Source organism: Mercenaria mercenaria, chromosome 17 (assembly GCF_021730395.1).
Source record: "Mercenaria mercenaria strain notata chromosome 17, MADL_Memer_1, whole genome shotgun sequence".
In the NCBI taxonomy this organism is placed as follows: domain Eukaryota; kingdom Metazoa; phylum Mollusca; class Bivalvia; order Venerida; family Veneridae; genus Mercenaria; species Mercenaria mercenaria.
In genome coordinates this window covers 17360347-17384482 of record NC_069377.1, presented here as the reverse complement: position 1 = coordinate 17384482, position 24136 = coordinate 17360347, and the positions used below count along the sequence as shown (strand labels likewise).

The window sequence follows — 24136 nt, the reverse complement described above, 5'->3', positions numbered from 1 at the left end:
ATGATAGATTGTATATATTTATGATCTTGTTAGTATTTCTATAAATCTATTGTTTTACTCGTGTATATTTTGCAAGGAATTTTCTATTGTTTATAATTAATATTCTTTTGCATTCAAGTGTAGTTCCGTACCAGTGAAAAGTAATCAAAGCCTTGAGACGTCTGGTGGTTGCGGGTTTTGGTAGATTCATTTCCTGTTTAAATGTCAATCTATAAATTTACATGTATGAGAAACAAATACAAATGTGCCTCATATCTAAGATGAACTCTGCCTGACCTTACGTGAACTTATCTAATTTGCCAGCCGGAAGTCAGTGATGTAACCATTGGCTGGAATACCTTATCATTGATAGATCGTGTATAATCTAAATGGTCAGTGTGAATGGATACAGGTTGAATAAGAACTGCTTGATCATTAATAATTCATCCGCATTGTTCATGAATGGGACTATTTTGTGTAGCATAATATGAACATCTTTTGGATGTGATTAGGAATCAAATAAATGCTATATGATTGTCAGAAATACATTTGTAACTTTGGTAGCGGGATAAACCGGCAACCAAAAATGATATTTTCACTGTTTCAAACAGTGAAAATATAAATTTTATTTAACTGATAAATTTCAGTATTTCATCGAAGAGCATAAAATGAATAGAGGATACGAAAACAAACAAATTTTCTTTTTATTTTATGCTCAATAACGTTGAGATTTGCATTTTGCAACTATTTTTAATCTGAGCGCGGGAAACGGACACGCGTAAACAGACATGACGTCAGACGTGCTGTGACGTTATAAAGACGCACACAACATAAAGTTCCATTTTATTTTATTATTTGCTGCATAACGTTATGAAATTCTCTTTAGGTAAACTTATTAGAATCGAGAAATAAACTATAAAGAACAAAGTGCGACTACAATTTTCATCCTGTTTGAAGCAAATAATTTAAAATTCATACACAATGTAATGAGGGGGTGGAGCTATATCTCTCACAGTGTGAAAATATAGATTTCATATTTTCACAGTGTGAGTGATGAAATATGAAAATATTTAACTGATAGAATACAGTATTTCATTAGTTAGCATAAAATAAATAGCTTTATTACGTTCCCGCGACGTCAAACATGTCGAGGGCTTAGCGCAATACTATTGTAACTGTATATAAATAAAGAACATGATACAATAGTATTGCACTAAGCCCTCGATGTGTAAAAGCTATTAATTTTGCGCGGTAACTGACACAAAACGCCATGACGTCGATGACGTCATTTTAAAGCAACAATGTTTTGCAGCGTTTCTGTGGTAATTTATTCATTATTCTAACACGATCCGATTCATTTTCCTATTAAACAAAGAAGACAGAAAACAGTGAATTATTATACAACAAATCACTGTTCTGACGTCACAATTATTACGTCATGGCGTCAAACGGCATAGCGGCGCGTTGGAAAAGAAACCGATTGAAAACCGGCAAATATTTAATGAATGTCTTCAAGGATGTACTTAAAAATCCTTGGTAACGTGTTAGAATCGAAATAATATATCTCATTTAGTGATTTGCTCTTGAATAAATCATTGTTTGTCGTTCAGATGCGTATTATTATATCACTCGGGCTGCGCCCTCGTGATATAATTCCTTCGCATCTGAACTCCAAACAATGATTTATTCAACGACAAATCACTGGTTGAGATATATTATTTCTTAATTTCATCATTATTAAACCATTAAGCATCAGATCAGAGACAGGTTAATGATTTTTTTTTCAGAAAAATAAATATACAAACACATTTTAGTTTGTCGTAAACGTTGTCGTAAATCCTTACGTTAGCTTCCGGTTGGGCATGCGCACATTACAAAAAAACTCCCAAATAATCAAATTCGGATATTGAAAGAATTTTAACAAATATATTCCCAAGTACTGACCATTTCTGAACAAACTTTAAGTACAGAAAAAATTATATTTTGCTAAACTAGCTGTGAATATAGTAGGCCTACACTAAAACCTGAAGCATCTATGTGACGTACCATACACCAAACACATAATGGCAATAGACTGCTTTTTCATTGATATTACTCCAGCCTAGATAGATTTCTCACTTTCAAAACTAATTGATACATCTGATAATGTCCTGCACAAAAATGTTTATTTTTTCTATTCATTTTATAAAAGAATTTATTGCAATTATATGTTTCCTTCATTTTAGGACTGATATACATAGACATTTGTATTTTTGTAAAAAATGAATGAAATAGTTGTATAAAAAGTAAATATTTTTAGAACGATTATGTGACAAACTTTACCAAAACCGTATCCTGACGCCCAGCCACTCCTTCGCCCCTGCTAACTGTCAGCCAATACATGTTAGCATTTTAAAACGAAATGAGCATACAATTTGTTCGTTACAGCTTCAGCATATTTTAAAAATTGCACCTTCCGCTATTCAGCTATGTATCCAATGGATAAATTATGTCTTCCCCACTCAGGAGACATATTGTTTTTGTCCTGTCCGTCCGTCACACTTCCTTTCCGATCAATGGAGAACCATTTGACCTTGTTTTACCTAGAACCTTCAAACTTCAAAGGGTGGTAGGGTTTACGGAGTAGATGACCCTTATTGTTTTTAGAGTTACTCCGTTAAAGGTCAATTAAGGTCACAGGGGCCTGAACATGGAAAACCATTTCCAATCAATAAATTGAGAACCACTTGAACCAGAATATCGAAACTTCATAGGATGAATGGACATGCAGAGTAGTTGACCCCTATTGATTTTTGAGTCACTTTATTAAAGGTCAAGGTCACAGGGGCCTGAATATGGAAACCATTTCCGATCAATTACTTGAGAATCACTTGACCCAGAATGTTGAAACTTCATAGGCTGATTGGACTTGCAGAGTAAATGATCCCATTGCTTTTGGGGTCACTCTATTAAAGGTCAAGGTCACAGGGACTAGAACATGGAAATCCATTTCCGATCAATAACTTAAGAGACATTTGACCCAGAACCTTCAAACTTAATAAGGCGACAGGGCTTACAGAGTAAATGACCCCTATTGTTTTGGGGGTTACTCCACCAAAGGTCAAGGTCACAGGGGCCATCTGCCTGTCATACTTTATTTTCCATCAATAACTAGAGACCATTTGACCTAGAACCTTCAAACTTTATAACTATATAGGGCTTAGAAAGTAGATGACTTATTTTTGGGGTTACTCGATCAAAGGTCAAGGTCACATGCACCGAGACATGGAAAACCGTTTCTGAGCAATAACCTGTAGAAGTTGTTTTTGACTGCAGGTTTATTTGAATTAAACAAATAGAATCTAAATAGAATAAACTACCCTCCACTGTTACAACGTGCTTACATAAAGCTGTCGGCTGTCTATATTGAAGGCGTGGGTGAGGGGTGTTGTACATTTCCTCATGAACAGACTCAATCAACAATGGATATTCCTCAATGTGCAGAGTGTCCATGTTGTGTCGCTTATTTAGGTGTTCTAATTTGTAATCAAAACATGATTCTATAATTTCACTTTATTTAATTTTTGTATCAGTATTGTGTGTGAAATTCAATTGCAGACATTCTGGAACAGTGTATCAACTGTTTGCTTTAGAGAGCGAATTACTCAGTTTATTTTTGCAATATCACAGATTGTGTTGAATTGCAGATGATGGAAGTAATGGCCTATGGTCCGACAGCGACACATATCTTCCAAACAATCCATATGCAGGAGAAGTTTCAACAGGGTGTTCCTATGACGATACATCTGGTCTCATCACTTCATGTAGCGGCAATACCATGTATGTAGTGAAGAAATCTGGCAAGCAGTTAGCATGATACTTTGGATAAAATTGCAGGCCTTCTGTCAGATCACTTGATAATTTCGATCCTTGATGAATGAACATATACAGTAATGTCATCTTCTCAGAACAGTTAAAGATATTCGACATTGAATATGTACGAGAAAACAGACTGCCAATGAAGTTTTGTCATTATTATCGATGTATTATCTCTTATTAAGTAAAACAGAAAAAGTGTTATCAAATAACCGCATAAAAAAACCCTGAAATAAGATTGGAAAGCGGTTTATTTATTTTTTAAACGTTATATTTCACCTATCTTTATCATTTTTGAAAGTGAAAGTGAATTATTACTATGCTATATTCTGCTTGTGGGATTTTATTTTTAAATATTATTATAGGCAGTTTTCTGAAAGAGGATTGATATTCATGATTTATTATTGCATGCTCATTTAAAAACTCTGTTCAGGTACTTTCTGTCGCTTGTTGGGTACTTTATAACAAAAGAAATACCCAGATAACAGTCCATTCGTAGGAACGCCTGTTCGTTCGTCACACGTCCTTTCTGATCAATATATTTCATAGGATGATAGGGCTTACGGAGTAAATGACCCCTTTTGTTTTTGGGGTCACTCGTTCAAAGGTTAAGGTGACACATTTGAAACTATGTTCAGAGAGGCGCCTAGGGTCTTTCTCCACCATCAAAGGCTGGAAAAGCTGTCTTAGATGGTTTTGATATGACTCTTGCTCCAACAAAAAAACGGCACAAAATGCGGTTATATAATATCATATCTGTATATACTGCATTAGTTCCAAAATTCAAAAAGAGTCCAAAGCTATATTGCTCGCATGAATTATTGCACAGATACACAAGCTGGCAAGAGGAGTTAATACTTCACAGTTAAACCATTATTATTACATTAATAACTAGGATTCTAATTTCTTCATACATATTTTTGCCACATAAAATGGCAACAAAACAAAGAGCTTTTATGGGAAAACACACTGCTTGACAAAAATGTAAAAATGCTGAATTGTTACAGTAAGAACTTAATAATTTGATTTGTTTCTGATCTTTAGTAGAATGATACAATAGTGTAATGTTTGTAACTTACCGATTTCTCAATCTGCATTTTCATACAATACTGTCTAAATAGTAACCAGATTCATTGATTACAACTGTTTTTACAAAATGAAAAAGGGTAAAAACGTAATGTCCTGATCTTTAAAAACAGTAAGCTTCCCGTCAGACAAAGGGCTTTAGAAAATTATAGTGTCGAAAATTAGCTGTGATGGGGAGGTTACCTCATATTGCTACGCCTCCTGCACCGGCAATGACATCTAGATGGTCGTATTTTAGTGTCTTCATTGGCAAAATGAAAAAGGAGGCAAAATAACACACTGAGAATGAATACCTGATCTTTGTGAGGACACAAAAGCGACATGAGAAAAAAGACTTTTTGGCAGAAAATAAGTTTTGTTTATGATTCTGTAATTAAGATTTATGCATCACATTATCAAATCTTAATTGAAATACATGAAGAATGTTTTACAACTGAGTCATGGTAAATAATCAACTGAATACAGAAATAATTTTTATATATAGCCAATAACAATAATTATTAGACTTGCAAAATGGATTACTATTGCCTTAAAATGCGTTTGATAACAGTTTTTCATTATCTTTCTAAAATTCTACAAAAACAAGTTTTTATATCTTCTTTAAATGGCTTCTTAGATTAATGAATATGAAAAAGCAACTTTCACTAAAAATATATTATAATATATATTATGATTATACTGATGCAACATTTAATCTAGAATCTATTCTTTTTTTACAGTGTCCTTGCAAATCTTGCCATTCCGAATATCACAGCTGGAATGTTTCCGGAGACAACTGTTTCTATGTATGAATTTTGACAATATATTGAATATGCTATCCTGCTAATGTTTTTTTTGCCCTACTTGTTTCACCCATGAAAAGAATTTGATTTTTACTATTCTCCTGTATGAAATATGCAGCTCTGAAAGACCTGTATTCTTGTTCAAAATTACAGTCCTGATTATTTCAAATTTACACCTGTAGATTTTATTTAACAATATAAATGATTTCATTTTACAGCTTTAAACCGTCTTTAAAACTGTTCGAAGTATGCAAATTTGATACAGGTGTAAAAATAACTACATTTGTAAAAAGGAATGTGTAACAGCTGTAATATGCCTTAAAGTTACAGCTGTATTAATGTTACAGGTGTTAAAAATGGGAACATTATTTCATGGGAAAAAGGCGCAGGTAAAAAATTTTAGCATGATTTGTAATTCTCTAGCAATTACTGAATTACAGAATGGGAACTACTGCAAAATTCAACAGTTACAAAGTATGCATCAGGTCTTGTTCATAAATGTCTCTTTGTTATGAAAACATATTACAAAATTTCTTTTAAGGTTTAGCATTATATAAATTTTTGGTAAACGAACAACATCTTTACAAACAATCTGTCTGTCAAATCTATGTATTACAATACTGTACCATATGACTGGATTCTCTGTTGAAAATGAATGGCATGTAACAAATTTTAAAGTAAACAATTGCTGAAAACTATGTTAAACCTAGTCATGTGAAATTTCATCACTGGGATATTATTGCAAATGCACTAAAACAAAGATACCTAATGGTTCTTTGAAAATGGGGAGTTTTTAAAAGCACACAAAGTTTTTAAAAGCGCCTAACTGTCCTCTCATATATCAGTAAATTGACAATTGCTAGAGAGTTATATGTGTTCAATTTTCATGTAAAACAACTTTTTTTTTATACCATTTGGTGTTTTAACAAACTTATTCAGTTTCAAATATATTGGTATCCAATATAAGATGTTATAACACCTACACCATAACATTAAAATCTCCAATATATTAGATGTGGCATCTCTCTGAAATTCAGTTTTATTCCGCCAAAAATGCACTAAAGATTACAGACAATACTTACCCTTCCCTCAAAAAACTTTACAGCTTTGATTTCGAGACATGACAGTTTTACAGGTTTTTTTTTCAATCAGCTGTAGTTTTTAGACCTGGATGTTTTATACCTGTAAATTGCAACTGTATTTCTGATCATTCTCCACTTACAGCTGTAATTTTTAAAAATAGGTCTACTACATACTTTTAACAGTTGTATAGCAGGTCAAGTTTTCATACAGGATGTTCCAGTCTGTTAAATTATGTGTGTTTCTACTTTTTAGACAAATATGGTACTGCAGCAATTTTGAGCTGTTTGAAGACCGAACATTTGAAAATCTAACACAGCTAACATATTTGTAAGTATACCACGCAGAAGAATTTTTTTGTCGGATGTAATTTTATATGTACAAAATAAGGGTCATATGACAACTTATACAAAGAACAAGATCTACAACTGCCCCACATCGTTCTTTTATATTGGTAAACAGTGTGTGCATTCTATGATGAAGATGCTGCAAAGATTATTGGGGGAAATTATTATTTTTAATCATATTGAATTCATGACTGTATTTTTAATAACACGTTCATTTTCTGCGACTTTAAAATCGGTTTTAAGTCGTAAAGTACAACCTTATCTTGATTTTTCCAAAATGTTAATATAACGATTCTGGCACAAAAAGATGTACATTCTAAAACAGCTCAATCTGATTGCCAGTTATTTAAGAAGAAAGTCATGCTCTGTATATTCCGTATATTTCTGTCGACACACGGGCCGGTAAGAGAGCATTATGACATCACTTTTACTATTATAAGAAAAAATGTATTTTTAAGATACTTTTTGTTAGGTCTTGATTATAATGCAATGTCTTTATGTGAAGTTGATCTCAAATTATACATTAATTAACAGTCAACAATTCCTACATATAACATGATGCTATTTTATTTATTGTTTTGAAAACTTAGTACTACCGTGTGATATTTACATCTATCATGGAATGGTGTTTCATAAAGCTCAGCTGGCGGGTAACATTGAGGTTTCTCTAGAATGATTTATGTAATAAAATTCTTTTTTGTACTCCGCAAATCTTATTGATATAGTTTTGTTACCTCTATCCCTCATTGTTCAATTCCTGCACATCTGGACTCTGAACCATGGTAAATTAGACGATAAATCACTCGAAGGCCTTAATTTAATATTTGTTAAATATATTCATTTTCTAGCTTTTAATACGTTTATTCTAGAAAAGCGTTTGCGCATGTTCATTTCTTGTTAAAACATCTGCAGAATTTCTTGGGATATGTTGGTACCCTCGCTCTACCACTGGATCCCACGAAAGAAATGCGTTATCCCTACATAAATAGAAATGTCATAAATGTGAAACCAGCGTTAGAAATTTCGATAAGTGAACAATAATTGATAAAAACAATATGGTTCATATACAATTCAATGTCAATAGGTTTTATTTTATAAGGTAAGATTTTAACCTGAATATCCTTCGTTCTTTCAGGAAAGTTCAAGGCACCAGTTTAAACCATGTTCCTGATCTATCTAAAACAGCCATTGAAACACTGTAAGTGCGAGACTTTTGATAATTCAAATGTATTTTGAATGTCTCAGTTGTATGTTTAGCCAACTTCACAAGCTCATTAGTTCGAGAAATAAATATAGTTAACAATAAGTTAAGTAGCCTTTATTTGACAGACTCGTGAGAGTCACAGTCGCATAGAATTGAATGTCGTGCAAAAGCAGCATTGGACATAATAGTATGACATTTGACTTTTATAGAAAGCTTTGAAGCGAAGCACGTTCCATTGAACAATTTTTCACGAAGTTATGACCCTTTATTTGTTTCAAATGTGAAAAGAGTTACATTGGAAAAAATAAATTCAATAATTTTCTACATATTTCATATGCTGTTAAGTATAATTAGTTGATGACCCTTAGTGATTATATGGTCCCTTGACCTACCGACCTACTTATTCCCAAAAATTTTGACCACTTGTACAGTTTTTAACACAAATCTCAAAACTGACTTTCAATGACCTTGAATTTGACCTACTGACCTACTTTCTTCTTTTTAAAAGTACAGCAATGAAATTTCCGATGGCATCAAGAATGTTAATGTTTCTGACATGAAACATCAGCTTGGAAACAATTACACACTTGTTATTGTTTACTCCAAGTATAAATCAATAAAGCAAAAACATTTATAAATGTAACCTGACTAAATAACCTGTAAATTACGTTTTGAAGATCATGCCCTGTATGTCGATATTTTATTTCCAGAAATCTGGCCGGGAATATGATAACAATCGACACAAACAATCACAGGGGCTGGCTGTTTCCGTCAACCATTCAAAGAATGTAAGTGACATAAAACAATATTATTTGGAGAATTTTTCTGTAATAGGAACATTATTTTTGTTGACTTCGTGGGCACCAGTTTAATAATCTTTATTATTTTCGTCTTCTAGGGATCTCACATTATTTCAGAGACTTTTATTCTGTCATAATGCAACCACTAGATATTACATATCCAAGGTCTTGAGTTATAAAATACGGTATTATTTAAAGAAAGATTTGTTGTTATGTAGTTATCATCTTGATATAAGACACATTAGGATATTAACAGGTGTGGAGACAGAATATCTAAATTTATTTTATTTCAAGATGGTAACTGCATAATTGCAACTTTCTTTTTTGTTTCATATTCACATTGTGTTGTATAGCCACATTGATTTTAATATTTGACTGTGGCATACTTTGAAGGCGAAAGAACTCTGAAACTAAGTAGTCATCAGCTAACCGTGCCTATTGGCAAACGCAACCTGCCAACTTGCGAAACCTCATGCGCAGTGGTCTTGATAAATTTTATAATAAATATGATATAATGATGTTATTTTATTAGCTCACCTACACCAAAGGTAAACTGAGTGGTCCAATGTCCATCAACAATTGCCCTTCTTCCACAATTTACATAAACATCTTCTGCTCTGGATCTACTGGTCAGAATGAAATCAAACTTAGTCTGTAGCATCCTTGCAAGATACTTCCTCAAATTAATCTTGATATTATCTTGTCTGATTTTTTTAAACGTCGGCGTTGTTTATTTTTCTCAAAAACTATGGGAGCTACAGCTTTGAAGCTTTGCACACATGTTTATCATTGTTAGGCGGCTACGTAGGCCAAGAACCATAACTCTGATATGCATTTTGTCAGAATTATAGCCCTTTTTGTACTAAGAAAATTTGATTTTCTTGGCAAAAATTGTTTGTTTCTCAAAAACTGTAAGAGCTACTGTTTTGAAACTTTGCACACTTGTTTACCATTATTTGTTGAGTAAGTAGACCAAGAACCATAACTGTAACCGGCATTTTGTCAACATTACGGCCCTTTTTGTACTTGAAAATTTGAATTTCTTTCTTAAATTGTTTGTTTAGGTCCATTTCACTTAAATACTATAAGAACACTAGCTTTCAAACTTTGCAGACTTGTTTATCATCATTAGGTGAGAAAGAAATCCAAGAGCCATAAGTCTAAATTGCATTTGTATGATTTATGACCCTTTATGTACTTAGAAAATTTCAGTTGATTTTATTTAGGTCACTTTTCTTGATTTCATTAAGAGCTATAGCTTTGAAACCTTGTGTATTTGTTTACTATTATAAGATTAGTATGTAGATTAAGAACCATAACTCTCTTGCATTTTGTCAGAATTTTGGTTGGGACTTTTTAACTCAGAAAATAAGTATTCTTGGTTATTGTTTTGTTTAAGCCCACTTTCCTCGAATACTTACTATAGCTTTGAAACCTCAAATGTTTTTTTATGCTCCGTGCTTCATATTGCGGTCGAATGGTTTTTACTGAATTATTGCCCTTTGACTATTCAACAGTAGTATACTATAGTACAATTCTTGTCCGGAGTACTGGTTGGAATTTAGCCAAACTTCATAGGAAGCTTTACTATCAAGAGGAGATGTGCATATGATATTAGCTTTATGTTTCAGTTGGATTTTTCACTGATTATTGCCCTTTGATATTCAGCATTAGTAAACTAGCGCCATTTCAAGCATCGTATGTCAAGTGGCAATTCTCCTATGTTGTCGCATATTTTCAGTTTGTATGATAATAGTAATGTATAAAAAATTCCATATGTTCTTCTATATATGTAATTGTACTATATAATTGTTACTGAACTATATTTATGTAAACCTTGCGTATCATTGTATTGTCATGGTCACTTTGCCCCTTTAAAGGGATTCTGAGCCAAAAATTAGAAATATCTTTAAATGACTTTTCCCTTGAAATGTTTGCCAGAACTTCATTAAACTTGTTTCATAACATTGTCATACGGTTCGGTCTGTGTTTTTTTCCAAACAGACCTGTTACATGGTGTTCTTTTAATACTCAACACAGTTGTTACCAATCATGATTCAGTATTATTATATTCAAGGTCAAATAATCAAGGTCTTTTGAATGTGGGCCACTATAGTTTAGTATACCACTTTGGTATATATTTATTTTTTATAATATAGGCTACTGAAAATCAATAACATCTAATGTGTAGCTTTATCAAATTCAGAGCACTCATGGACAATGAAATATATTGGATACCGAACAGCATGATATCCGGTCCAAATCTTCGCATTGTGTAAGTTATCATATAAATAAATCTTCTCGCTGTGTAAGTTACTATCTATGTAATCATGTCAACATATCTATTGTGTAAGTTTGATATTCTGCGGGGACGGGTGGGGACTGGGATGCTGGGATGCTGGGAGTTATTTTCAAGTCTGACTTTGGATTTGCTTGAAAAGAAATTATTCTGACTTCAATACAGGGGAAAAAATCTGGCCCTGAAATCACTGAAAACAATTCTTGTTCCGAGTCAGATTTAAAAAAAAATTCTATTACTCTGAAAGGCATATATTTCTATTACTCTGAAAGGTATATTCTTTGTTTGCTTTTAGATTTGATATTTTGTAATAACATACTAAGGTTAGTATATACTTCAATTTTATTCTCCGCCTTATTCCTACTGGGTCCAAAGAGATGACGTAGCTCATTATTATGCAGCATCAGAACGCGGATTATCAGGCATGCAGTACAATCAGAGCTCTAAGGAAAACATATATATTTAACGATTTATCAAGTTTTTTATGCCCCCACTTTTGGGGGGTGGGGGTTATAGATTTGCCCTTGTCCGTCCGTCCGTCCGGCCTTCCGAGAATGATGTGTCGCGCGTAGCTCCAAAAGTATTTGACGTAGAGTCACAAAACTTTACAGGGATGTTGATTAGCATGTGTAGTTGTGCACCTGGGGTTTCGCGTCCGGATTCATTCAGTCGTGTAGGAGTTATGGCCCCTGACATTGTAAAAATTAGTAAATTTAGTTTTGTGTCGCGCCTAGCTCCAAAAGTATTTGACGTAGAGTCACAAAACTTTACAGGAATGTTGGTCAGCATGTGTAGTTGTGCACCTGGGGTTTCGCGTCCGGATTCATTCAGTTGTGTAGGAGTTATGGCCCCTGACTTAGTAAAAATTGGTAATTTTAATGTTGTGTCGCGCGTAGCTCCAAAAGTATTTGACCTAGAGTCACCAAAGTTTACAGGAATGTTGGTCAGCACGTGCAGTTGTGCACCTGGGGTTTCGCGTCCGGATTCATTCAGTCGTGTAGGCGTTATGGTCCCTGACTTAGTTAAAATTGGTCATTTTAATGGTGTGTGGCGCGTAGCTCCAAAAGTATTTGACCTAGAGTCACCAAAGTTTACAGGAATGTTGGTCAGCATGTGCATTTATGCACCTGGGGTTTCGCGTCCCAAGAAAGCATATATGTTTATATGTACATTATATATGGTTATTTTTTGCAACATATTGTTTTCCCAAAGTTGATCTGTGTCCTTTGTCATGTAGTGGGGGCATATGTGTCCCATGGACACATTTCTAGTTTGGTTTTAACTTAAAACAATTTTGAATACACTTCCCATGGCAGTAAGAAAAGGTAAGTGATTACTCGTACATTAAAGCATAAACCAAAACGAAATTTGGTTTCTTTGTTTGACGGAAAGGCACTGGCAGATGGCCAAACGGATCAATTTTTGATTCGAGATAACTTAATTCAGCTTAGTCAGCTAGCAACAAGTTCTGTATGAACAGTAAATTGCCGATATGAGCCACGGCTTGAACAGCAAAATCGTCCTGAATGGTCACGAAAACTTCAGAAAATTGAACAATTCCAAAAGAGCAAGGTTTTCGCTGAAGGCCGCTCTATCCCTGCATAAGTTAGAATGTGTTAAAAAGTTTATCAAAAGAGGATACAATGTGAAAATCATGTAGCACAGTGCATGTTTGGTGATTGACCACTCTACAGTTAGTCGCTACGCCTTCCTATTTGATGATGCAATGAGTAATAAAGTGTAAGACTCCTTGATGCTTTTCTCCTAAATCCTACATTTAAACGGACGAAGGGAGTGGAATTTTGTCTTTCAGCTTTCTTAGTCGTGCCCTTTAAAGTTGGGTTCTTTGTGCTCTGACTTCAGACAAGTTGTTGGGTACATTAGTGTAATTATATCTTAGATTTACCATAATTTTATGTTTTATTTAATATGATCTGGTATTTTTTCACTAATGTTAGAGCCTTTCTCAGACGGGTGGGGGGGGGGGGGGGAATGATTTTATTTACATTGTGTTGTCTAACTTGTTGAAAATAAGTGTATGTACGAGGTTGGTATGCCCCAAACGCGTTTAAAACCCCAGTTTCCTTTATATATGTTACCGGGTACTGACCGTTGCAAGGTGGTGCCCCTATTTTCAACTTGTTTTCTGTCCGTCTTGTATTTTATGTTGCATATGTTGTCATATGTTTGTTGATAGCGTTTTTTCCCTCTTTCTCCTCACTTCCTCTATCGCCCCACCCCACCCTTTCCCCTTGCATTTGCGCTCACTTGCTTTGGCATCCCCTCCCCTTTTACTATGAGAAAGTTATCGTGCCCACCTTAATTTTGGCTGTACCTATTCCATGATATTATTGATACATTCATGTAACATGTTTGTGCTACAAATGATGAATTAATTTTTTTGGAAGAAATGATATAAGGCGATTCATGACCGAACTGATTGGTAACGCAGGAGCCGTAGGATCAGTGACTGCAAAATGCAGTAACGCATGAGCTTCGGAATTTTCTTCTGTCGTCGTCTTTATAAGTTTTCAAGAAAAACGTGTAACCTTTGTTCACAAGTTTTCTATCAGAAACAGCGATTAGTATTGTCTCCAGATAATATTCTAGTCTAAATCGCAATGTATTGATATTTAGCTCGACTATTCAAAGAATAGGTAGAGCTATTGGACTCACCTGTAGTCGTCGGCTTTGGTTAAGTTTTTGTATGTAAGCTTGTATCTCAGTAACCACCTGAGGGAATGGATTGAAACTTCACACACTTGCTCACTGTGATTATTTGACATGCAATGCGCAGGTTTCATAACTCTACTTTGCAGTTTTACAAAATTATGCCCCTTTTTGGACTAAGAAGTTTTTGGTTAAGGTTTTGTATGTAAGCTGATATCTCAGTACCCACTAATAGGAATGAATTGAAATTTCACATAGTTGTCCATTGTCATGAGCTGATATGCATTGTACAGGTTCTTTAACCCTGTGGTGCAATTTTAAAAAATATGCCCTTTTTGGACTTAAATATTTATTCATTTGACAAGGCTGTTGAATAGTCGAGCGTTGCTGTCCTCCGACAGCTCTTGTTATATATATTTAATCATTGACTTCTACCTGCGGAAACCATTTTTATTAATATCGGTTTAAAGGTAGGAATTCGGTGGCACTGTGGTCAATAGGTTTTAGACAGAAAAAGGCATGCATGTACTAAATCCTGTTGTCTATATTTTCTATATAAAGTATAAAAAAAAAACTGTCCACAGATAGCTTGTCCCATTTCTAATTGTAAGTAAGACTTATTTCAAAACAGACATAAAATGGCGAGAAAGCTATGGGTCATGTATTTTCGTGTGATTTTTCCCGAGGACAAAATTTAAATGCTGTGACTTGAAACTACTTTTCATGCTAAAATGGAATTCTATTTCGCACAAAAACCCTACTATTAATGCGTTTCTACCAGAATGTCAAAACATCCGCAATGAAATTTAAAAACGCACGCTTACCTTAAAGAATTTCTCAAGTAAGAGCTGGTCCGCCGTTACGTGTACCCACATGGTTCTCACCCTGGTGATTTTACTTCCTTTAGACAAGTATATGTAAAATTTCCTTTTTTAGGCTATAAGTAGGTTGACTTGAACTAAGGCAAACAAAATGAGTACCGCTTTTGGGTCTACAAACTATATTACAATAATAAAAATTGACAATATCTTGAATTTAAATCCCATGTCACACATTGGAATTGAGCATTTTTCACGTCTTAACTGGTTACCAGTTTCAAGTAGAGTTAATCAAATAACTCTCTGTCACGTTTATAAAACTCAATTCTAATTTTGCTCCTTCATATTTAAGTGAACACTTTACCCCTATCAATACTGTTCAAGATTATCCCACAAGGTTCAGAGCAAAGGCAAATGCCTCCCTTGATGGTACAGGTTTTTCAATGTCAGATAGTAAGAGATATGCTCTCTCAGTGTTCAAAGGTTTTGGGAAAAAAACATTTGCTTATAATGGTTGTTGTTTATGGAACAGTCTGCCACAAAATGTTAGGGATGCCACCACCATGTATTCATTTAAACGTAAGGTTAAGGAACATTTTTTAAGCTTAATATGATTTTTAGTTAGATTGCATTATAGATAGATTTTTGCATTGTGTTTTTTTTACTAGTCAATCATTTTTTATACTAGTCAATCATTTTTAAGCATAGAATTTTTTATTCAAACTTATCTTAAGGCATTTGCTGTGTTTATTTTTTTACTGTGATAAATTATTCTTCCTATGTCATACAATACTATATCTTAAGGACCACAATGGAAATAAGAGTTTATTTTAACTCTTTTTTGTGTTATCCTTAACATATAATGTTGATTGACATGGCTATATTAATTCATACATGTTTGTTTATTGTTTGATTGTATGTTTTAATTATAAGTCGCCATGTAAATTGTACATTTTATGTTGAAATAAATCTATCTATCTATCTATCTATAATATCTAAATTGAAGAATTACAGAGTTAGCAATTCTGTAGAAAAAATTATTGAAATTGTCTAAAAGTACAAATTATCATACCGCTGCTTTGCGAGTTATTCTCTCAAAATCGTGGTCTGTAAACAATGGCTTCAGTGCTTTTTGGAGGTGAATTGAAAAACTATTTCAAACCGAAAGTGGGCATTTGCCTATAATTTGCCCTAATTTACGCAAGTTAAAGATTTCAAAGTCATCATACTGACCTTGTTGAAAAGAATGTCTTAATACTATGTGACCTATGTGATTTGTTGATGTCTTTCATCCGTCTAAGAGCATTTATGACCAAATGACCAAGAGAAGGAGCCAGCACTGCAGAGATGGCGCTAAGAACCAATACATATTTAATTTCAGGAAGTTGAATGCTTTTAAGTTATCAGAAAACTGTCCGTTTTCATTAGACTGTATTAAGAGATATATGCACCTCTTTTTCTCTACAGAAACATGCCTAATGGCCCTCATTAGTTGTATATGATATTTCATATTTCCATGTACCGGTCCTATTTGACAACTTCCAAAATGCTTTCGCTCTACAAATCGGCCTGTATACATAAAATGTACAACCATTTCTAAGTGGAACTGCATTGCCCGTTTGATGAAATAAAGTCTTCAATTTGTTACATAAAGGAAAAATCAATTCACAGTTCTGCTCATTGGCACCGCATTGGAAGTATCGTTGGCTCTTTTATTCAACTCACCTCCAAAAAAAAGGTGGAGCCACGGTTTACAGGTACCCAAACCATCTTATAGCTATTGAAACTTACGCAATATGTTGATTCTGATACTGATACTTTATGTATATTACTAGATCAAACTTAACTATCATATATGACTGGAAGTGTCAGGGTCCATATCGAACAACCAAGCAAAGGTTACAGGACTTTTTATGGATTTGCCCTTAAATTTCAGACTACTTTTCAATTATTTTCAAAGCGGAAAAGTAAAAGATTCTTAAAATTATTCGATTCCAACATGTCTTTCACTTTTTCTGTATGATTTTACTCCATTTTCACCAATGTTTCAGATGTTGAATTGTTTTTCACACAATTTACAGTCTGTTCACCAATAAAAATGCCTATTAGCCCCAATGTTAGTTTGACCAGGGTTTAAATAATTTAGGATCAATATATTTACGACTAGTTTCTTTTTTTTACCAGGACATTCAAGAAGTTTTTAAGGACTTTTTAAGAAAAGAAATTAAATTTTAAGACTATTTAAGACTGTATGAATGCTTTTGTGTGGCCCTGTGTTTCCACTGAAATGATACACATGTTAGGTATCTTGCAATGAATTATGCACACCGTTTTACTATATGTATTAATCACCATTTGTGTTAATCTTTAATTCATTTGGCTTCATGTGTGACATATGATATCAAACATGATCAACAAAGTAAAACCTGACAAAAATATAAACAGACACAAAAACAACATTATATAGAGTATTTAAATGTAATAAACCATTCTACTGAGCTGGCGAGCTCATATTGCACGGGGGAAACCTTCATGGGACAGGGAAGGCAGTGGCATGTCCTTAGTATGAAATTTTTTTTTGATCACGACCAGCATAATGAACACATTAAAAATCAGTACTGATTTAAAGTTCTTAGATAAGTTAAAGTTGTCTTGAATTTATCTAAAACACCATCGTCTGTTCAGTTTTCATACACTTCAATTTAGTAGCAACATATGGTGACGTTACTCTTACCAGAGTAGGGCATCAAACATCTTTTTGATTATGTTGTTCTTTGGTTGCCTCTACGTACCACTGTTTTGATAGATAAATTAAGCGGATAAAGGTATGCTTCCCTGGGAACATGATCAAAACGAGCACAGAAAATAAATCCGAAGCTCCTACGTTGCTACATTTTGCAGTCATTGATCCTGTAGCTCCTGTGTTACCGATCAGTTCGATCGTGAATTGCCTATTTCTCTTCCAAGAAATTTAATTCTTCATCTATAACAATAACATGTTACAGAAATATGTCAATGTTATCTTGGAAGTAGTAATGTTGTATTTTTGCACTAGAAATAATGCTTTTTTCTGTACCATGGCATTGTTTACCTGCTATTATCGCATGGTTTTCCAAAGTAATAGAGAAAAGTGCAAGAATAGCAAAGAGTATTTGGCAATGTTCGGAGCACGTCTTGCGATGTATGTCGTCCTTGACAATAATTTCTAAATAACAGAAAAATACAATTTTCTTACCAAAAATCACCAAAACCGCTCTATTTGATTCAAGATCTTACGTTACTGATCCGGTTTTTCAAAGTAATGATTGGACGTGGTGAGAATGCTTGCATCTTGCATTATGTCTAGATAGTTATGACCTTTGTTTTACCTTCATAAAATATAGGAGTACTTTATCAGACATATTTGCTTGGATTTTTTGCACCAGCAGAGCTGATCTATGTGTACAATTTAGAAGTTTTCAAGGTGAAGTATGCCCCTGAACGAAACTAATTTGTCCTTCAAAATCTATTTTCGCTGACTATGGCGCTTATGCTTTTTGTTTAAAAGTTTAAACAAAGAGACTTTCATTTAGCTATTTCATTTGACTCAAATTCATGATGTATATCTTTATTGTGCTTATCAGGTTTGGAATAACAAAAGTATAACAGCAAGAATATTTTGAAAACAAAATTTTTGGTTTACTCTGAAAAAAAAAAGATGACCAAGCTCTTCTGACTTTCTTAAAAAGTGAAGAAAAAATCTTAACATCTCTACTTTGTAATGGAAAATTTAATCAGTCTAGATAAAGTTAATGGTATGCTGTTTAGATCAAGAGAGACACTTGCGTAATTATAATAATTCTTGTCCTTGCCCCTATCACAAGTCTGTAACAGTCAATGAGACATATCAGCAAACTGGCATAATGAAATCTAAAAGAAGATAGTAGATTTTAAGACACCAGTAAGTCCACAGACAAATTTTAGCAGTATTTGTAAACTTCTATTTTTTGTTTTTGCTCGATATATTCTAGGAGTTTTGGTAATAACAAATTGACACAGATTCAGCAATCGATATTTGGTGATGTATCAGCACTTGTTTATTTGTAAGTATTTTCCTTTGTATGATTTGTCTTGACAAATGTCCAATAAATATTTTCAGTAATTTGTTGTTGCATTTGTCAATAAATGAAATGATAATCCCTAATCTCCTTGAGGTTCTCCTTTAGGCATTATACACAGGCAGGGAATATGAAATTCATGGTGTGAATCATGTACAGTGAGAGTTGTTTTCTTTTAGCAGTGACATGTATACTCTTAACTTCATTGTATTCCATGAATATTAATAGTATTTGTTTATTTCAGTGTAAGATTGGAATGGAAATTTTAGATATGGTGTTGCCGAGTGAAAGATATTTCGATCTTACATGTAAAACAAGCAAATTTTCTCTTAATTATACCCCCACCGAACTTGTTGGGTTGTTGGGGGGGGGGGGGGGGGGGCTATAGGAGTCTGGGGGGGGGGGGGGGGGCTATATAGGAGTCTGTTTTGTCGCGTCGCGAAATCTATTATCTCAGTTATTACTAAATGGATTTGATTCAAACTTAAAATAGATGTTCCACCTTATCACCCGCATCATGTGACACAAGGTGCATAACTCTGACACCATTTTTTCATGACTTATGCCCGCTTTGACTTATAATTTAAGGTTAATTTTGATGTATTTTCACTATATCTCAGTTATTACTAAATGGATTTGATTCAAACTTAAAATAGATGTTTCACCTTATCACCCACATCATGTGACACAAGATGCATAACTCTGACACCAATTTTTCATGAATTATGCCCGCTTTTACTTAGAATTTAAGGTTAATTTTATGCATTTTCACTATATATCACTCTGATTGGCTTAGAGTCAAAGGGAAGTAACCTTTTAAACTTTTGTACTGAGTTACTTCCCCTTAAATTCCAAGAATTACTCTATTTTTAGAAATTCTATTTTTAGATTTTCAATATTTTAGGTATTTTTCTAACTTTTTTATTATTAGTCCTATGTAAAAAGTAAATACATTTTTCTGTGGTAACATGTGTCGGTAAGACTTTTTTGGTATTTAGTTTTAGTGTATCTCTAATATTAGAGATTTTTTATATTTACCTCATCCCTCATCCTGGGCACATATACTAGTATTACTTATATGTGCCGCAGAAGCCCAGGATGAAGTACTCCAAAGACGAGTAAAAATTTTTTTTTAAGTATTAAGTTTTTTTACGTTTTATATTATTCTAAGTATTTTTAAAATTTCTTATGGTTGCCTTTCTTCTGTGACAAGACCGTATTGTGGGGGTATAAGTCACTCCTGTGACAGTTCTAGTTTTGTATATTTTCAAATGCTTTATTACGCATGACACTGTATATGTAAAATGTACCAATGTCATGCGCAAGACCGTGACTTCACAATGTTGATTTTGAAAGAAAGGAGAATTTTAAGATTTCTGTTATATTTTGAAACCATTAACAGAGAAAATTATGAAATGAATGTCTCACCCTTTGAAAGAGTGAAACTTTCAAAAATACATTTCAATAAACCACACTGGAACACCTGAACCCATGTGAGACAGTTTTTATTTTCAGAGGTATGGATGGGAATGAAATAGTAAGAATCTCCAAAAACAGTTTGGCGCCATTAGCAGTAAACAATTTCCTTCATTTGTAAGTATTTGACACCAATAGCAGCAAATACTTATCTTCTCATGTAAGTATTAGCCCTATTAGTAGTAAACAAGTTTCTTCTCATGTAAGTATTAGCCCTATTAGCAGTAAACAAGTTTCTTCTAATGTAAGTATTAGCCCAGTTAGCAGTAAACAGTTTTCTTCTCATGTAAGTGTTAGCCCTATTAGCAGTAAACAATTTTTTTCTCATGTAAGTATTAGCCCTATTAGCAGTAAACAAGTTTCTTCTAATGTAAGTATTAGCCCAGTTAGCAGTAAACAGTTTTCTTCTCATGTAAGTGTTAGCCCTATTAGCAGTAAACAATTTTTTTCTCATGTAAGTATTAGCCCTATTAGCAGTAAACAATTTTTTTCTCATGTAAGTATTAGCCCTAGCATACAATTTTTCATGTAGTATTACCATTGCATAAACAATTTTCTTCTAAAGTAAGTATTAGCCCTATTAGCAGTAAACAAGTTTCTTCTCATGTAAGTATTAGCCCAGTTAGCAGTAAACAATTTTCTTCTCATGTAAGTATTAGCCCTATTAGCAGTAAACAATTTTCTTAGCAGTAAACAATTTTCTTCTCATGTAAGTATTAGCCCTATTAGCAGTAAACAATTTTCTTCTAATGTAAGTATTAGCCCTATTAGCAGTAAACAAGTTTCTTCTCATGTAAGTATTAGCCCAGTTAGCAGTAAACAATTTTCTTCTCATGTAAGTATTAGCCCTATTAGCAGTAAATAATTTTCTTCTCATGTAAGTATTAGCCCAGTTAGCAGTAAACAGTTTTCTTCTCATGTAAGTATTAGCCCAGTAAGCAGTAAACAATTTTCTTCTCATGTAAGTATTAGCCCTATTAGCAGTAAATAATTTTCTTAGCAGTAAACAATTTTCTTCTCATGTAAGTATTAGCCCTATTAGCAGTAAACAATTTTCTTCTCATGTAAGTGTTAGCCCTATATGCAGTAAATAATTTTCTTAGAGGTAAACAATTTTCTTCTCATCTAAGTATTAGCCCAGTTAGCAGTAAACAATTTTCTTCTCATGTAAGCATTAGCCCTATTAGCAGTAAACAATTTTCTTAGCAGTAAACAATTTTCTTCTCATGTAAGTATTAGCCCTATTAGCAGTAAACAAGTTTCTTCTCATGTAAGTATTAGCCCAGTTAGCAGTAAACAAGTTTCTTCTCATGTAAGTATTAGCCCAGTTAGCAGTAAACAGTGTTCTTCTCATGTAAGTATTAGCCCAGTTAGCAGTAAACAATTTTCTTCTCATGTAAGTATTAGCCCTATTAGCAGTAAATAATTTTCTTCTCATGTAAGTATTAGCCCTATTAGCAGTAAACAGTTTTCTTCTCATGTAAGTATTAGCCCTATTAGCAGTAAACAGTTTTCTTCTCATGTAAGTATTAGCCCTATTAGCAGTAAACAATTTTCTTCTCATGTAAGTATTAGCCTTATTAGCAGTAAACAATTTTCTTCTCATGTAAGTATTAGCCCTACTAGCAGTAAACAATTTTTTTCTCATGTAAGTATTAGCCCTATTAGCAGTAAACAATTTTCCTCTCATGTAAGTATTGGCACCAGCGGCAGCAGACAGTTTCCTTTACTTGTAATTAATGACACCATTAGAAGCAAACGATTTCCTTCACTTGTTAGCAGTTAACAATTACCTTCGGTAAATATCATGTTGATTTTGTTTGGATTGAAATAAAGTTGCATGTCATAGTGAATTTATAGCTGGACTATTCGAATAGTCCGAGCTATTTTACTCGCCCTGTTGTTGGCGTCACACCTTGGTTAAAGTTTTGTATGCAGGTATGTATAGTTATCATTTAAATGCATATAGCTTTGAAATGTCTTTTTCTTTTTTCTAGGCCAGTTACCAACCTCACTGGGTCAAGTCCCGTAACTAACATGTATTTTGGCAAAATTATACCCCTGTTTGGACTTCGAAAATCCTGGTTAAAGATTTTTGCATGCAAGCAACTATCTCCAAAACTAATGCACATATTGAATTGAAACTTCATATATCTTTGGGGTTATAAAACTAGTTGATAGCATAAACTCCCATATCTTTGACGTGCATTTTGGACAAATTATGCCCTGTTTGGACTTCGAAATTCCTGATTAAAGTTTTGCATGCAAGCAACTATCTCCAAAACTAATGCCGATATTGAATTGAAACTTCATGTGTCTACGGGGTTCTAAAACTAGGTGATAGGATCAAGTCCCATAACTCTGACATGCATTTTGGACAAATTATGCCCTGTTTAACATTGGAAAATCCTTGTTAAAGTTTTGCATGCAGTTACTATCTCCAAAACTAATGCAGATATTTATTTGAAACTTCAGTGTGTCTTTGGGGTTATTAAACTAGGTGATAGCATCCAGTCCCATACCTCTGGCATTTATTTTGACCAAATTATGCCCCCTTTCAGATTTAAAAAAATCTGGTTAAAGTTTTGCATGCAAGTTACTATCTCCAAAACTAATGCAGATATTGAATTGAAACTTTATATGTTTCTTCAGGTTTATAATACTGCGTCATAGCATTAAATCCCATGAGTCTGACATGTATTTTGCAAAATTATGTCCCCTATTGAAATTAAAAACTTCTGGTAAATAATGCAGATTCTAGGACAACAATTCGGATAGTTGAGCATTGGCTGGCTTAGAGACAGCTCTTGTTATTAAGAGATATTCACGAAATTTCAGTTAGCACTCTATTTTTTGTTTGATTACAGAAATCTGAGCAATAATGTAATTTCATATGTTCAAGGAGGTGCATTCAGTCAGTTACCAGCCATAAAAATATTGTAAGTACACCAAGTGCATTACATTAACTGAATTTCTATGCTACCAGAAAAAGCAACAAAAAGAAGAATATAAAATCTACACTTTTATTGTTAGACATATCTAATAATATATATCTAATAATATAACTATTACATGTATTAGCAATAAACGCATTTAGTAATACTAAAAAATTGACATTTACAACATCATTCATTGCCGTCTTTATAACACTTCATTATTTGGCACGCTCCTTTAACCAGAAAGCAAGGGCAATGAAGTTGGTGTTTATATTTTACAGGGAGATGCACCAGAACTCATTGACAACTGTGAACGTTAACGTGTTCACTAACATGCCAAATCTACTTCACCTGTAAGAAATACTTTATAAATTTAGTTCCACAATACAGACAGAAATTGCTAGCATGTGAAAATAACAGTAACTATTTCGAAATTTGTTTGCTCATTTCATATGAAAACATGACCTTTTTAAAAATTCCTTTTGTTGTTAAATTTTCAGTATTTTAAAATCCAAACTTTTTCCATTCAGACCGAACTCAGATTTCTTTCTACTTGCTGTTTGAAAAATCATTTTCTCCAACCACTGTAACACTTTTGCATCATAAAATAACACAAGTGGTTTTGAACTAAACTCTTTATTCAGGTTACGTATTGTTTATTTCAGTGATATTTTACATTGTATTTCCTACTAAGTGATTGTGCAAGT

The 24136-nt window shown here is 33.5% G+C and overlaps 1 protein-coding gene across 2 annotated transcripts in view; it reads left to right on the top strand.

The window, feature by feature from the left end:
- The window catches only part of LOC123535929 (uncharacterized), a 160376-nt gene that overhangs the window by 14844 nt on the left and 121396 nt on the right, over positions 1-24136 (top strand). For both annotated transcript variants that reach the window (XR_008368220.1, XM_053529208.1), the window contains exons 2-11: positions 3666-3798; positions 5640-5705; positions 7038-7112; positions 8265-8327; positions 9044-9121; positions 11340-11408; positions 18931-19002; positions 20533-20610; positions 23361-23432; positions 23711-23782. Coding sequence is in view for 1 of the 2 variants with exons in the window: in XM_053529208.1 (XP_053385183.1) it covers positions 3666-3798; positions 5640-5705; positions 7038-7112; positions 8265-8327; positions 9044-9121; positions 11340-11408; positions 18931-19002; positions 20533-20610; positions 23361-23432; positions 23711-23782 (778 nt within the window). In the remaining variant the exon portion in view is untranslated. The remainder of the gene's footprint in view (positions 1-3665; positions 3799-5639; positions 5706-7037; positions 7113-8264; positions 8328-9043; positions 9122-11339; positions 11409-18930; positions 19003-20532; positions 20611-23360; positions 23433-23710; positions 23783-24136) is intronic.